The sequence below is a fragment of the Sinocyclocheilus grahami genome, unplaced genomic scaffold (assembly GCF_001515645.1).
Source record: "Sinocyclocheilus grahami isolate Dianchi unplaced genomic scaffold, SAMN03320097.WGS_v1.1 scaffold198.1, whole genome shotgun sequence".
Taxonomy (NCBI): domain Eukaryota; kingdom Metazoa; phylum Chordata; class Actinopteri; order Cypriniformes; family Cyprinidae; genus Sinocyclocheilus; species Sinocyclocheilus grahami.
Genome location: NW_015505377.1, coordinates 862,111 through 880,547, shown reverse-complemented (window position 1 = coordinate 880,547; position 18,437 = coordinate 862,111). Strand labels below are relative to the sequence as shown.

The following is an 18,437-nucleotide window of genomic DNA, read 5'->3' as shown; positions in this document are numbered from 1 at the left end:
AAATATCTGATGCTCTAATAATTATTAAACTAAATGATTGTTAACTAAAACTAATATATATATATATATATTTCAGTTATTTTATTGTAAGGCAACATTTCTCATTTTTGTTTAGTTTAAGTTGAAGTACTGTAATAATTAAAATTAATTAAACTACAGTTAAAAAAAATAAGGAAAGTAACAAAAATTACAAAAAAGTAACTAAAATATTTTTATATTTAATAATTGAAATGTAATAATTCTAATACACTGAACTGGATTTTTAAATATATTTTCTATTTTTCTATTCTACTTTAATTTGAGCTTTTTGTGTAATTTCGTTGTGTTTTTGTCATTTTTATTATTTTCTTTAAACAATATAGTTTTTTTTTTAGGTTTTATGATTGATTTTATATCAGTTTTCACCGTCTGTTTAATCTATATCTGAGCATGAATGTTAATGTTAATATTAGTTCATATTCATAATTATTTTTAATATTTAATCATTTATATTTACTAATTTTATTAAATCGGATTTAATGTTTTAATTTGTGTTTTTACTTTAATATATCATTATTAAATTTTAACATTAATATTCAGATTCAGATCAAACAAACTGTGAAAACTGATATTAAAAAATTATATGTGACCCTGCAGCAGAAAAGCAGTGTTAAGTCGCTGGGGGATATTTGTAGCAATAGCCAACAATACATTGTATGGGTCACAATTATACATTTCTCTTTTATGCCAAAAATCATTAGGATATTAAGTAAAGATCATGTTCCATGAAGATATTTAGTAAATCTCCTACCGTAAATATATCAAAACTTAATGTTTGATTAGTAATATGCATTGCTAAGAACTTCATTTGAACAACTTTAAAGATGATTTTCTCAATATTTAGATTTTTTTGCACCCTCAGATTCCAGATTTTCTAATATTGTCCGATCCTAACAAACCATACATCAATGGAAAGATTATTTATTCAGCTTTCAGATGATGCATAAATGGTTTTGTGCTCCAGGGTCACAAATAAAAAAATAACTCAAAGGCCAGCACTAAACAAAACAACAAAGCACTTTGGTCAGTTTCTCATTCAGCTGAGCAGCTCTGTAAAGTGGAGCAGACTGTGTATAAGAGCGGTAAAGGCTAATAAAGGTTGAGCTCGTTATGGATCAGACGCCTGATGCTCCATTCTGTCAGAAATGTCACTGCGTTTAATGGCTTGAATACACTTCCTTTATCTGTCAACAAACACAAGAGAGAGAGAGAGAGAGACAGACAGAGAGAGAGAGAGAGCGAGAGAGACAGAGAGAGAGAGAGAGAGAGAGAGCGAGAGACACAGAGAGAGAGAGAGAGAGAGAGAGAGAGCGAGAGACACAGAGAGAGAGAGAGAGAGAGAGAGAGAGCGAGAGACACAGAGAGAGAGAGAGAGAGAGAGAGAGAGCGAGAGACACAGAGAGAGAGAGAGAGAGAGAGAGAGAGCGAGAGACACAGAGAGAGAGAGAGAGAGAGAGAGAGAGCGAGAGACACAGAGAGAGAGAGAGAGAGAGAGAGAGAGCGAGAGACACAGAGAGAGAGAGAGAGAGAGAGAGAGAGCGAGAGACACAGAGAGAGAGAGAGAGAGAGAGAGAGAGCGAGAGACACAGAGAGAGAGAGAGAGAGAGAGAGAGAGCGAGAGACACAGAGAGAGAGAGAGAGAGAGAGAGAGAGCGAGAGACACAGAGAGAGAGAGAGAGAGAGAGAGAGAGCGAGAGACACAGAGAGAGAGAGAGAGAGAGAGAGAGAGCGAGAGACACAGAGAGAGAGAGAGAGAGAGAGAGAGAGCGAGAGACACAGAGAGAGAGAGAGAGAGAGAGAGGGAGAGAGATTTTTTAGAGAGGGAGTATTTACAGCAGCTAGTGAATTATTGAAGCACTCTTCATCTTCCTCATCCTCGTCCATCTGTAAAGGAGAGGCTGTAGTAAAGAGAGGGAAATGTCACAGATCTTCTGTTCAAGTGCTTTGTGAAGGAGAGCGTTAGTCACCGTTACGCTGTAAATTATAAATGACAGTCAAAAGCTGTGAGAACCAACAGTGTGATCTCATTAGTGTTTGCAGGTAATCGTGTGTAGTTCTAGAAAACAAATATGAGTTTGGAAAAACACTGATACGTATAATACAAATGGATGGACACGTTTCTGAAGTGTAGCTACATGCCTATGTACAATTCACACAATTTTTGAGAATCTCATTTAGGCTAACATAATACTGATTTCATAAAAAAATATATTTTAAAAAATCTTCAAAATGTCATTCAAAATTTTTATTATAATTTTTTTTAAATATCAAGCAAAATGTATAATTTTTTTGTGAATTATGTTTAGGCTAACAGAATCCTGAATTCTTCACTAAAATATGAAATTAAACAAAACAAAAAATTTAAATAATGATTAATAAATTATTACATATGAAGTATAATTCATTCAATTTTTGTGAATCCTGAGATCAATTAAACATTTAACAGAGTTGAATTTAATGCATTCACATAATTTGGCATGTTATTTGACTTTCATTCGGTTCAGTGTGATTTTTGTCAAATAATTGCTGGAAATAAATAAATAAATGATAAATAAATAAATAAATAATATAATATAATGTATCAAATATTTTGTCAAAGCAGTAATAAAACAAAAAACAAATTAAAATAAACTAATAAACTAAATTTAAATTTAAAAAAATAAAATAAACTTTTAAAATAAAATAAAACAAATAAATCAAAATTAAAATTAATTAAAATTAAATTAAATATAAAAAATTACAATTAAAATTAAAAAATAATGAATGAAAGAATGAATATGAACTGCAACAAAAAAAACATTAAAAAATTAACTAAAATAATAAACTTTAAAAATAATTACAATAATACAATAAATAAATAATTGTAATTATTATTATTTATAAAAATAATAAATAATATTGGCTGATAAAATATCAAATACCAATTGATGCCAATATTTCATTCCAAGTTTCAAAGAAATTAGGGCGGAGCAATTAATCGAAATTCAGTTTCGATTTCGATCTCCAACGATTATGAAAATACAGTAATCGAGATAAAACGATTATTGCGCCCCATTCCGCCCCCTTTCCAGCGGTGCGCTTTCACTCCTCCATAAAAGCCCAATTTCACGAGCAAATCAGTCAAATCATGTAACGAGACTTTTGGAAAACGTGACGTGCTTGATTTATTTAAGTTGATTTGATTTATTTATGTTTTTAAAAGCGTGAAAGAGAACTTCGTCGGGAAGATTAAGGTTACCGTGCATGCGCTCAGAGACGGAACACAACACGGACATGTAAAGTCATCTTTTAACGCCTAAACGTTCAAATACACACAAAAATGTGTCAGAATGCGGCGTTTAGTGATTATTCACGTAAACCCTCGTCGGTTATGTAACAAATGAAAACTGCAACAAAAAAAAACATAATAAAAAAATTAACTAAAATAATAAACTTTAAAAATAATTACAATAACAATGATAATAAATAATTGTAATTATTATTATTTATAAAAATAATAAATAATATTGGCTGATAAAATATCAAATACCAATTGATGCCAATATTTCATTCCAAGTTTCAAAGAAATTAGGGCGGAGCAATTAATCGAAATTCAGTTTCGATTTCGATCTCCAACGATTATGAAAATACAGTAATCGAGATAAAACGATTATTGCGCCCCATTCCGCCCCCTTTCCAGCGGTGCGCTTTCACTCCTCCATAAAAGCCCAATTTCACGAGCAAATCAGTCAAATCATGTAACGAGACTTTTGGAAAACGTGACGTGCTTGATTTATTTAAGTTGATTTGATTTATTTATGTTTTTAAAAGCGTGAAAGAGAACTTCGTCGGGAAGATTAAGGTTACCGTGCATGCGCTCAGAGACGGAACACAACACGGACATGTAAAGTCATCTTTTAACGCCTAAACGTTCAAATACACACAAAAATGTGTCAGAATGCGGCGTTTAGTGATTATTCACGTAAACCCTCGTCGGTTATGTAACAAATGAATGTAAAGAGTTGAGAATGAAAATACTTGTGTGATAGTAAATTGAATCCGTGCGGCTCTTAAAGAGACAGCGGGCTAATATTCCTGCTGCGACTGTGTGCTTCATATTAACCAAACAACAAAAGACACACTGAAGGACTTTTGTAGCTTTAATAAGAAACAAAGAAAGTTGAATTCTGACTATTCAGTTTCTCTTGTAGGCTGTTAACTCAATACTTTAGACTTGCACTAAAAAAAAACTTAAAGCACAGTTCGTTTCATTTGTATATTTTTTATTCTATTGTAGTCTTTTGCTTTTTTATTACTGGCAGTTTAATTATTTTCAATACTTTTGAGGACCTTTTTTGTTAACTAATAGTAGTTACTGCTGTGGTGTTGAGAATTGTGACATTTCGCTGGTCTCTAAAATGTAGATGTCATAGCAACCAAAATATATATTTGATATACATCACTATATTTAAATAAATCTTTCATATAAAGTTTTGGTCATATGGCCCACTAATAATCGTTTTTAAATAATCATGATTACAATACTGACCAAAATAATCGTGATTATGATTTTTGTCAGAATCGAGCAGCCCTAGAAGAAATCATTAATATTTTGGTCTTTTAAGATGAGACTACCAAATTGTTCAAACTTACCACAATCAGTCACAAAACAAAAAAGACACAGTGTAACAGAATATTGATTTGTGTCTGAACTGATGTGATGTAACGCGCTGATGATATTTTGTGTACGAGACTCAAATAAGAGGAATTTGTTAAGGAGGGTTTGGGATCGAGGCGCCTGCTCCGCTGAAAACTCTGAGCATGTGGAAGAGGACAAAGAGGATTTTCAGTCTCGTGTCCTCAACGAGAGCAGATTATTTCATCTCTTCTCTAGCAGGTTGTGATAACCTTACTAACTCCCTCACTTTAAGCAGCGGTATAAACACCACTTCACTTACACCTTCATGACGGAAATCTGCCACCTTACTAAAACATACTTCAAAATCAAATTAAATAATCCAAACCTGATGTGAATTTTACTTAATAAATCTAATAAAATAACATTCAAAACATAAAGCTAATAATTCAAACCTACTGTGAATTTTAATTATTAATAATTAATTCATAATAAATAAATAATAAAAAAAATGTAAATAAATTAAAATACAGCAAACAATTCAAACCTGCTTTGAATTTCACATCAAATTAAATAAAATAAAAGAATCCAATAATCCGAACCTGATGTAAATTGTACTTAATAAAATAAAATAAACCTGATGTGATTCTACTTAATAATAAATCAAATATAATTCAAAATATAAATTAAAATAATAAAATAAAAAAGTCAATTTCAAAGTCAAAGTTTGAATGTTTTTGAACAAAGTCTCTTTTGCTCACCAAGGCTGCATTTATTTGATCAAAAATACATTAAAAACAGTAATATTGTGAAATATTATTATAATTTAAAATAGCTGTTTTCTATGTGAGTATCTGTTAAACTGTAATGTATTCCTGTGATGTGCAGCTGTATTTTCAGCATCATTCCTCCAGTCTTCAGTGTCACATGATCTTCAGAAATCAGTATAATATGCTGATCTGCTGCTCAAGAAACATTTCTGATTATTATCAATGTTGAAAACAGTTGAGCTGCACAATATTTTTGTGGAAACCGTGATGCATGTTATTTTTCAGGATTCACAGATGAATATAAAGTTCAAAAGAACAGCATTTATTTGAAACAGAAATCTTTTGTAACGTTATAAATGTCTTTACTGGCACTTTTGAGCAATTTAGTGCGCCCTTGATGAATACAGTTTCTATGAACGATCAGTCTGATCCATCAGCACTAGCAGCTCTGTAGACTCTCTGCTTCTAGAAATACCTGCTATCATTAATGAATCTGGATCAGAGTCTGTCCAATATAGATCTCTGTCCTGTGCAGGAGGCTGGAGAACACTTACAGTACAGTGTGTGTGTGTGTGTGTGTGAGTGAGTGAGTGAGTGAGTGAGAGTGAGCGAGCGAGTGAGCGAGCGAGTGTGAGTGAGTGTGAGTGAGTGTGTGTGTGACTTACAGTACAGTGTGTGTGTGTGTGTGTGTGAGTGAGTGAGTGAGTGAGTGAGTGAGTGAGAGTGAGCGAGCGAGTGAGCGAGCGAGTGTGAGTGAGTGTGTGTGAGTGTGTGTGTGTGTGTGAGTGAGTGTGTGTGTGTCTGTGTGTGTGAGTGAGTGAGTGAGTGAGTGAGCGATCGAGCGTGCGTGCGAGTGAGTGAGCGAGTGTGTGTCTGTGTGAGTGAGTGAGTGAGCGTGTGTGAGTGAGTGAGTGAGTGAGTGAGTGAGTGAGTGAGTGAGTGAGTGAGTGAGTGAGTGAGTGAGTGAGTGAGTGAGTGAGTGAGTGAGTGAGTGAGTGAGTGAGTGAGTGAGTGAGTGAGTGAGTGAGTGAGTGAGTGAGTGAGTGAGTGAGTGAGTGAGTGAGTGAGTGAGTGAGTGAGTGAGTGAGCGTGCGTCTGAGCGAGTGAGCGAGTGAGCGTGTGTGCGTGTGTGCGTGCGTGCGTGCGTGCGTGCGTGTGTGCGTGTGTGTGTGTGTGTGTGTGTGTGTGTGTGTGAGAGAGAGAGAGAGAGAGAGAGAGAGTTTGTCCCGGCAGAGACAGAACTGGAACGACCTGCATCGCTTTCTCATCAGTGTGTTTCCGACTGGGTCAATCTGACGAAAAAAAACCTGTCTGGGTCACATTTCATTTACATTATATTTCACATTCATGCTTTTTGCAGATGCTTTCATCCAAAGCAATGACTTGCATTTCTTTCAAGATGGACATCTGATCAGTTTTATGCATTCCCTGGGAATCAAACCCAAGACCTTGGAGTAGCTGTTTTAAATTAACAATAAGAAAACAACAAGTAATCACATTTTGGATGAAAAAAACTACACCTATTTTCTGCACGGCATCATGACTTTCCTGCTTCTGTTTTCATGATCTAAAACTGACAACAGAGGTCATTTATATATAGGAAACTTAAAGGTACAGTAGAGAAAAAGTGTATTTATGAGAGTAAATGGAACCGCAAAACTAAATTGGTTCAAGAAATGCTAGCTATAATTCAACATTCTTTAATGCATTTTAGACATCATGAACATTTTTCACATTATTTTGACTGATATTAATTTATAAATACAGGTTTCATAGTTTTTTATTGTCAGAAATGTATATGTAGAAATGAACAAATCCCACACTAAACTTGAAATTCAATCTTATTTTAAATATTGTTAAATGATGTTTTTCTGATCTAAAACAACTGACTAATGCTAATGTTAATCCATAAATATAGGTTTCATATATGTTTTATTGTTAGAAATGTATAAGTACATGTAGAAATTAATAACTGTTAAGCAAAAAATTTAATTAATCAAGATAAATACAACCTTATTTTAAAGTATTGCTGTTATTATTATTATAAATAATAATAACACTTCAAGACAGGGTTATTAATCTTGGTTAATTTTATTATTAAAAATTAGAAATTATATTTTGCATAATATATAAATATTTCGCATATCTGCAGCTATTTTTAGGAGTTTGTGTGATGTGAATCTGGCAGCTGATGTCTGAAGCTCAGCTCTGATTTTAAAGAACAGCTGTCAAAAACACTTCATTCCCAGAATTCCCTTCTGCGCTCATCAGAGAACAAATGCAGAATCTGCGTAATAAATAATAATAACCTGCTTAATGATGAATCTATGGAATGGAATCTTCCTCTGTTTCCATCAGCTGTGTGTGACATTTATCATCATCTCTGAAACAAAACGATGTTTGTTTGTTTTTTAATTAGTGAGTGATTTCAGCTATTAAAGTAAATATCAACGCATCCACAACATCTAAACCATGTACAAAAAAAATAAATATATATATATATAGAGTTTTTGAAACAGTTTTCACTCAGTAATCGCTCATAAATTTCATAAATAATTACAAAGGCAATTTTTAAGTAGAAAGTCTGAAATAATATTTTCTTGATCTTTGTTTTATTAAGATCTTTAAATATATATATATTTTTATAGCGTAGTAAAGTTTACAGCGCAACAGTTATGAACACACATTACAAATCATACAGAACAGCATGAAAAGTTTAAATTATCACTATTATTATTTTTTAATAACACTATAAAATAATTGTATTAATATTGGTTAATTTTATTATTATTATTATTATTAACCAAGACTAAAATAACCTTATTTTAAAGTATATATTTCATAATTCCTAGATTCTTTAAATGAACTACACACTAGGGCACACAAACTCTGTCAATATTATTCCATGCAAAACAATAAAATAATATTCTGAAAAGTTTAAACAATAAATTAATATATAAATGACCATATTAAATATAAACACGTTAAATATGAATAATATTAAATATAAATATACACTGTACAAAATTTTTTTCCCAAGTAAATAAAAATGTGTATAATATAATATAAGTATCATATTTTTACAAATAATACTATTTCAGTGTCTACTTTAAAAAAAAATCACGTTTAATTCAGTGTGTTACTTGCTGGTTTTGAATAATTATGGAATTTACTAGCCTTTTCTGAGTGAAAACTGTTTTGACATCTTTTTTTCAGTGTATTAAATGCAATAAAATGACTTGTTTGTGAAAAGGTTTCCATATGTTGATATTGTGCCCTGTGTCTGAACTAGAACTATACTTTACAAACCAGTGAATACTAACGAGTGAGCACTGCTGTCGGTTGTCAGGACGGGTTAACTGGTTGATTTATATCTCATTTGTATTCCAGATAGAGTAGGGTTTGACTCGACAGGCATTCAGGATGAGAACGAACCAACCAGTAAGTCCCCTCAAGAGAAAACACACACACACACGCACGCACACACACACACACACGCACGGACACACACACACGCAGATGCACACACACACACACACACACACACACACACACAGACACACACAGACACAGACAGACACACAGACAGACACACAGACAGACACAGACACACACAGACAGACACAGACACACACAGACAGACACAGACACACACAGACAGACACAGACACACACAGACAGACACAGACACACACAGACAGACACAGACACACACAGACAGACACAGACACACACAGACAGACACAGACACACACAGACAGACACAGACACACACAGACAGACACAGACACACACAGACAGACACAGACACACACAGACAGACACAGACACACACAGACAGACACAGACACACACAGACAGACACAGACACACACAGACAGACACAGACACACACAGACAGACACAGACACACACAGACAGACACAGACACACACAGACAGACACAGACACACACAGACAGACACAGACACACACAGACAGACACAGACACACACAGACAGACACAGACACACACAGACAGACACAGACACACACAGACAGACACAGACACACACAGACAGACACAGACACACACAGACAGACACAGACACACACAGACAGACACAGACACACACAGACAGACACAGACACACACAGACAGACACAGACACACACAGACAGACACAGACACACACAGACAGACACAGACACACACAGACAGACACAGACACACACAGACAGACACAGACACACACAGACAGACACAGACACACACAGACAGACACAGACACACACAGACAGACACAGACACACACAGACAGACACAGACACACACAGACAGACACAGACACACACAGACAGACACAGACACACACAGACAGACACAGACACACACAGACAGACACAGACACACACAGACAGACACAGACACACACAGACAGACACAGACACACACAGACAGACACAGACACACACAGACAGACACAGACACACACAGACAGACACAGACACACACAGACAGACACAGACACACACAGACAGACACAGACACACACAGACAGACACAGACACACACAGACAGACACAGACACACACAGACAGACACAGACACACACAGACAGACACAGACACACACAGACAGACACAGACACACACAGACAGACACAGACACACACAGACAGACACAGACACACACAGACAGACACAGACACACACAGACAGACACAGACACACACAGACAGACACAGACACACACAGACAGACACAGACACACACAGACAGACACAGACACACACAGACAGACACAGACACACACAGACAGACACAGACACACACAGACAGACACAGACACACACAGACAGACACAGACACACACAGACAGACACAGACACACACAGACAGACACAGACACACACAGACAGACACAGACACACACAGACAGACACAGACACACACAGACAGACACAGACACACACAGACAGACACAGACACACACAGACAGACACAGACACACACAGACAGACACAGACACACACACAGACACACACAGACACACACAGACACAGACACAGACACAGATTCACACTTCATAATATGCTGCTCTTCTCTTCCTCAGGCAGATCTTTTAACCTTTTCCTCTGAAGGTTTGTGTTCCACATCAGCTCTTCTGTCTGACAGGATCTCAGTCCAGGATCTTCCTCACTAACGCTTCAGACACATGCTTTCTGGGGTACAGTTATTATTTGATTATTCTCGAACACTGCGAGACTGCTGTTTCTCTCCATCAAGAGGAAACATTCTGAATCTGACAGATGTTCACTCTTTAATTACGCAGGGTTTTGTCCTGATAGATCACATCTAATCAGGTCAATCTGGAGAAAGAACATCTCCAAGTGCTTCTAGCTTCACAGCTGTGCTGGAATTACTTTCCTTTACTTTCCCAAAATATTCACATTATGGCTTAAAGTTCTTTAAACGGGTCATATTTTGCTTATTTTTTTCAAATGTGTTTAGTCCAAGAAATGCTAGCTATATGCCAAAATTCATTAATCCATTAGCTATCATGAATAATTTTTTTTAATTATTTTTACAGAATGTATTATTTTGGCAAATAATAATAATAACATTATTATTTAAAATAAGGCTGTATAAATCTTAGTTAACTGTATTATTATTATTATTTTAATTAATACAACCTTATTTTAAAATAATAATGATGATAATAATAATAATAATAATAATACTTTAAAATAAGTTAATTGAACTAATTATTATTATTATTATTATTACTATTATTAGATAATTATTATAAATTATAAATAAAAATAATACAAACTTATTTTAAAGTCCTATATATCTTTATGTCTGTATTTCTTAATGACTTTATAAACGAAGCGTTGTCGTTCCTCCACACATGACAGATGAACGTCTCACAGCGTCTCTGAATCATCTCAGATCTTCAGGACCCGAAGTCATGACAATAATACATCAGCAGAGTCATTAAAGCCGTTTTATAACACAGCCGGACAGCACATGAATTAATAACAGCCCTTCCTGAAATATCCCTGGAGTACGGCTCTCACAGGAACAGGAAACGCATCATCGCTGCGGACCCTCACGGCCACTGTCACAGCTAATACAGCTTTAATGAAGAGTCGGGTTACACCTGAGTGCAGGGGTCATGTGATCGGGTCATGTTCGTCAAATTAAGACATGTGTGGCATGCTCAAAAACCTGGATCGAACCACAGTAACTCATGCATCTCTGATTATGTGTGTGTGTGTGTGTGTGTGTGTGTGGAGCTGCAGGTTCATTCGACCCCTAAACAACCCACACACACCTGCTGTAAGGAGGTTTACTGCTGTCTCCATGGTTACAGACTGTTCCTACTAAACAACAATATAAGGAGCCACGGCTGTAATCTGGACAGGAAATGACTCATGAATTAACCTGTGCATGCAAACAAACACACACACACACACCCACCCACAAACACACACACACCCACACACCCACTCACACTCACACACACACTCACTCACTCTCACACACACACACACTCACTCACTCTCACACACACACACACTCACTCACTCTCACACACACACACACTCACTCACTCTCACACACACACACACTCACTCACTCTCACACACACACACACTCACTCACTCTCACACACACACACACACCCACTCACACACACACACACACCCACCCACAAACACACTCACACACACATACACACACACACACTCACACGCACACGCACACGCACCCACACACCCACTCACACTCACACACACACTCACTCACTCACTCTCACACACACACACACACACACACACACACACACACAGACTCACACTCACACGCACCCACTCACACGCACACAAACACACACACACACACACCCACCCACAAACACACTCACACACACATACACACACACACACTCACACTCACACGCACACGCACACGCACCCACCCACTCACACTCACTAATAACTCTGCTTTAGCACACAAATCTAAGTTTAACAACAGTATTTAGTTAAAAAAGCCACAAAATTAACCACAGTCACACTAGAGTAACTATAATTGAACTGTGGTATTTGTCTTAAAAAACACAGTAAGAATAAAATTACCTTTGCTTTTACTAAAGTTATACACCTGAACAGTACAGATACATACAGATGATATGTATTGCATATTTTGTATTTGTGTATTGTCACTACAGATGCAAACTAAAAATGTTATTAGAAATAAATAGAAACATAATCCAGCATGTTTTACTTTTGTATTTTTAGAATGATGTTCATTAATGTTCATTTAACAACGAAAACCGAGAGAGAACAATCAAAACAAACAAACAGACGAATAAACAAAAAATACAATATAATAAATTATAAAGAAATAATATAATATTATAAAGTAAATATAACAAATATATAAAAATACATAAAAATAAAATATAATTTCATAATAATATATAACTGTATACAATATATAATATGCATACTATAACTATGTTATAAGATATAAATTAAATTTAATATTTTTAATATCTGATTGTACTGTACTTCAAGGAAAAAATTCCATGGAACTCCATGGAAACAGCAGCATCTCATGGCATATAAATAAGTCATATGATCGGACACATCAGGAGTGTGTGTGTGTGTGTGTGTGTGTGTGTGTGTGTGTGTGTAATAATAATAATAATAATAATAAAACAAGAAGAAGAATTAATATTATAATTATTATTATTATTAAATATAAAAATTACAAAAGAAATATGAAATATGACATTGTACAAATATTAAAATAGTAACTGTATTACTGCATACTAAAAATAAAAAAATCTAGTATATAGTATCACAGCCTTTGCTTTTTAATAATCACACTAAGCCATATGGTAATTTTGGTATGATTTTAATGAATCATGCAGCCCTACCTCATCGTATATTTATTACTACGCCTATTAAACTATTTACCAATGATCATATTAAAGCAATAGTTCAGCTTCTGTCATCATTATGCACCCAGAAAAAGAAATTCAGGTTTGGCATGATGTGAGTATATGAGTATATGATGAAAACATATTCATTTCTGACTAAACTAATCTTTTAATTATTCTTCCTTCATGACAATATCACGACGAACTGAACATGAGCTGAATTGTAAAATCTGGTGGTTTATTCAGAAATATTCCTCCCGATCAATGTAATTAGAAACGTCACCATGTTCAGTTTTCGTGTGAGTGTGAGTTGTGATTAATGAAGCTGGACTCACCAGCACTCGTCCCGTGAGCGTCTGAGCAGAGATCATGACCCCGGCCCAGTCAACACTGGCACACAAGGTGTGTGTGAGAGATACATTATCCTGCTCGAGACATACGATACTATATAGAATTGTGTGTGTGTGTGTGAGAGAGAGAGTGTGTGTGTGCGTGCGTGCGTGCGTGTGCGTGCGTGCGCGTGTGTGTGTGTGAATGTGTGTAACAGCAGGCAGACAGTCAGTCTCTGGACTCTCAGGATAATCTGCAGTGGTTTAAGTCTTTTAATTAGAAACGTCACCATGTTCAGTTTTCGTGTGAGTGTGAGTTGTGATTAATGAAGCTGGACTCACCAGCACTCGTCCCGTGAGCGTCTGAGCAGAGATCATGACCCCGGCCCAGTCCTTCACTGAGGTCATCCATCCCACCTCGCTGACCACCGCCTCCCGCTGACCCACCGCTTTAATCACACCGTCACCGAGCACCGCCGGGTTACTGACCCGCTGCACGCCCTGCACACGCACACACACACACACCATCAGCATCCTGAGCGAGTGAACATGAACTCAGTGCTGAATATCATCAAAGCTGTCAGGTACATGTCACCACAAAAACAAAAGAAAGAACTACTAATGTTTTGAGAAAAAAAATAAAGAGTTTTTTTAGATATTTTATTTTTTAATTTACAATAAAATGACATGTATTTTTTTATTATTTAAAATAATATTAATATAAATAAATAATATAAATATTATTTAAATTTTTTTTGTTGTACTACATCTAATTTATTATTTACAATTTTAAAATCTAATAAGAATTCTGATTTTAATGTCGACTGAGAAATTTTCAGCCTCAAATTCAAATTACCGTATTTTTATTTTTTTATCTTTAAAATAGCATTTTTAATTATTAATTCAATTATTTAAGTTTAAGGGTTTTTATTTTATTTCATCACAGTAATATTTTTTCATTACTATTTTTAGACGTCCTGCAATTAAGTTATTCTGATTTTTAAAAAATTAAAAATTACTGTAAAAATACTGTATTACAGTAATAATATAATGATTATTATTACAACTGAAAATAATGAGAATGAATGTTATATTTATATGTTATAAATGTTATATTTAAATGACAAACTTATATACATGTATATAGGATTTCGGTACAATAAAGAGTCCGATTTTTGTTTGTGTTGTGATATCTTTTTAGATAACTTTTTAGAGCACAGAAGATCTTAGTCAGAAGATCCAAGATCTTCTGTGCTCTCAAATCTTTTGACAGTTCAATAATCTCTATTTGCTTTTCGCAAAATATTGTTTGTTTTGATGCCTTTTGCAAGACATTGCATTGTTTCATACTTTTCATCTTCAGAAAGATCTTTCTTCCTCACCATATCGCATGAGAACTGTGACTGGTTTAATAATGTGGAACAACCTCTTTAAGTAGGGTTTCCATTGACCTAAGAAGACCTGGCAAACTACTGAACAAACCTGTCTGAGACTGATACCAGTTATCTGAAAATAACATGTGAACACGACACAAACAAAAATCGGACTCTTTTTTTGTACCGAAATCCTATTGATATGTCACTTGCATAATCATTTGGAACACAGTGTATATATATCAAAATATATATATTTTGAAGAAGTAACCATAAAATACAGTATGACATTAGGTTTTCAAAATTGTAGATAATTTTACATATTAAACAAGGAAAAACAATGATAGGCAGGACTTGATTTTATTTGTGAGAAACCGATCAGATGAGAAACAATGTCTCTATATGACAGAAAACAACAGGGATTGACAAAATCAGATGAAAAGGTTGACATTTCAGATTAATTGTTTTAAAAAATGTTATATTATTAGCTATAAACAATCAAGGTAATGAGTAAACAACAGTGCTTTTCTTTTCTTTTAGCCTGTAAAAGTCCGGTGTGATGTGCTTCACTGTCCATGTAATCCAAACATGTGGCTTAGAACTAGTGAACTCCATTAGAATTTAATAAGTATATGTTTTACATTTTACTTATGAAATGTGCATTCATGGAAAAAGCATTTGTAGAATCATACGCAGGCCCACATATGTGACCCTGCAGCACAAAAGCAGTCATAAGCGGCACAGGTATATTTGTAGCAATAGCCAACAATACATTTGTATGGGTCACAATTATCGATTTTTCTTTTATGCCAAAAATCATTAGAATATAGGAAGTATAGACCATGGTCCATGAAGATATTTTGCAAATTTACTACCGTAAATATATTAAAACTTATAAGTAATATGCATTGCTAAGAACTTCATTTGGACAACTTTAAAGATGATTTTCTCAATATTTAGATTTTTTTGCACCCTCAGATTCCAGATTTTCAGATATTATCCTATCCTAACAAACCATACATCAATGGAAAGATCATTTATTCAGCTTTCAGATGATGTATAAATCACAATTTCGAAAAATTGGCACTTGAGACTGGTTTTGTGCTCCAGGGTCACGTATGCTATTTCTGAGTATGTACGGCAAACACACATGACCTTCACACGCTCCTGTCTGACGCACACAGCACTCAAACACTCGCAGCGCTGCAAACGCTTCCTATAGAGACTTATACTGCGTTTCTAAAACAGGCCACGGTGCTGGAGTCAGGTGTCATGCTCAAACACTCCAGCCAGAGAATGCCATATATGTGAGACGCCCAACACGCCACACTGAAACACACACACACACACACACACACACACACTCTCTCTCTCTCTCTCTCACACACACACACACATTACAGTAATAATATAATGATTATTATTACAACTGAAAATAATGAGAATGAATGTTATATTTATATGTTATAAATGTTATATTTAAATGACAAACTTATATACATGTATATAGGATTTCGGTACAATAAAGAGTCCGATTTTTGTTTGTGTTGTGATATCTTTTTAGATAACTTTTTAGAGCACAGAAGATCTTAGTCAGAAGATCCAAGATCTTCTGTGCTCTCAAATCTTTTGACAGTTCAATAATCTCTATTTGCTTTTCGCAAAATATTGTTTGTTTTGATGCCTTTTGCAAGACATTGCATTGTTTCATACTTTTCATCTTCAGAAAGATCTTTCTTCCTCACCATATCGCATGAGAACTGTGACTGGTTTAATAATGTGGAACAACCTCTTTAAGTAGGGTTTCCATTGACCTAAGAAGACCTGGCAAACTACTGAACAAACCTGTCTGAGACTGATACCAGTTATCTGAAAATAACATGTGAACACGACACAAACAAAAATCGGACTCTTTTTTTGTACCGAAATCCTATTGATATGTCACTTGCATAATCATTTGGAACACAGTGTATATATATCAAAATATATATATTTTGAAGAAGTAACCATAAAATACAGTATGACATTAGGTTTTCAAAATTGTAGATAATTTTACATATTAAACAAGGAAAAACAATGATAGGCAGGACTTGATTTTATTTGTGAGAAACCGATCAGATGAGAAACAATGTCTCTATATGACAGAAAACAACAGGGATTGACAAAATCAGATGAAAAGGTTGACATTTCAGATTAATTGTTTTAAAAAATGTTATATTATTAGCTATAAACAATCAAGGTAATGAGTAAACAACAGTGCTTTTCTTTTCTTTTAGCCTGTAAAAGTCCGGTGTGATGTGCTTCACTGTCCATGTAATCCAAACATGTGGCTTAGAACTAGTGAACTCCATTAGAATTTAATAAGTATATGTTTTACATTTTACTTATGAAATGTGCATTCATGGAAAAAGCATTTGTAGAATCATACGCAGGCCCACATATGTGACCCTGCAGCACAAAAGCAGTCATAAGCGGCACAGGTATATTTGTAGCAATAGCCAACAATACATTTGTATGGGTCACAATTATCGATTTTTCTTTTATGCCAAAAATCATTAGAATATAGGAAGTATAGACCATGGTCCATGAAGATATTTTGCAAATTTACTACCGTAAATATATTAAAACTTATAAGTAATATGCATTGCTAAGAACTTCATTTGGACAACTTTAAAGATGATTTTCTCAATATTTAGATTTTTTTGCACCCTCAGATTCCAGATTTTCAGATATTATCCTATCCTAACAAACCATACATCAATGGAAAGATCATTTATTCAGCTTTCAGATGATGTATAAATCACAATTTCGAAAAATTGGCACTTGAGACTGGTTTTGTGCTCCAGGGTCACGTATGCTATTTCTGAGTATGTACGGCAAACACACATGACCTTCACACGCTCCTGTCTGACGCACACAGCTCTCAAACACTCGCAGCGCTGCAAACGCTTCCTATAGAGACTTATACTGCGTTTCTAAAACAGGCCACGGTGCTGGAGTCAGGTGTCATGCTCAAACACTCCAGCCAGAGAATGCCATATATGTGAGACGCCCAACACGCCACACTGAAACACACACACACACACACACACACACACACTCTCTCTCTCTCTCTCTCACACACACACACACTCACTCTCTCTCTCTCTCTCTCTCTCTCTCTCTCTCTCACACACACACACACACACACACTCTCTCTCTCTCTCTCTCTCTCTCTCACACACACACACATAAATAACACTAAACACACATACACACACACTCACACAAATAACACTAAACACACTCACACACCCACTCTCACACTCTCACACTCTCACACACACTCTCACACACACACACACACTCTCACACTCTCACACACACACACACACTCAC

The 18,437-nt window shown here is 35.2% G+C and overlaps 1 protein-coding gene across 1 annotated transcript in view; it reads right to left on the bottom strand.

The window, feature by feature from the left end:
- Nucleotides 1-18,437, bottom strand: part of LOC107595209 (calcium-activated potassium channel subunit alpha-1-like) — a 107,512-nt gene that overhangs the window by 70,956 nt on the left and 18,119 nt on the right. Inside the window, exon 2 of the mRNA XM_016285553.1 lies at nucleotides 14,029-14,187. Within this exon, the coding sequence (XP_016141039.1) occupies nucleotides 14,029-14,187 (159 nt within the window). The remainder of the gene's footprint in view (nucleotides 1-14,028; nucleotides 14,188-18,437) is intronic.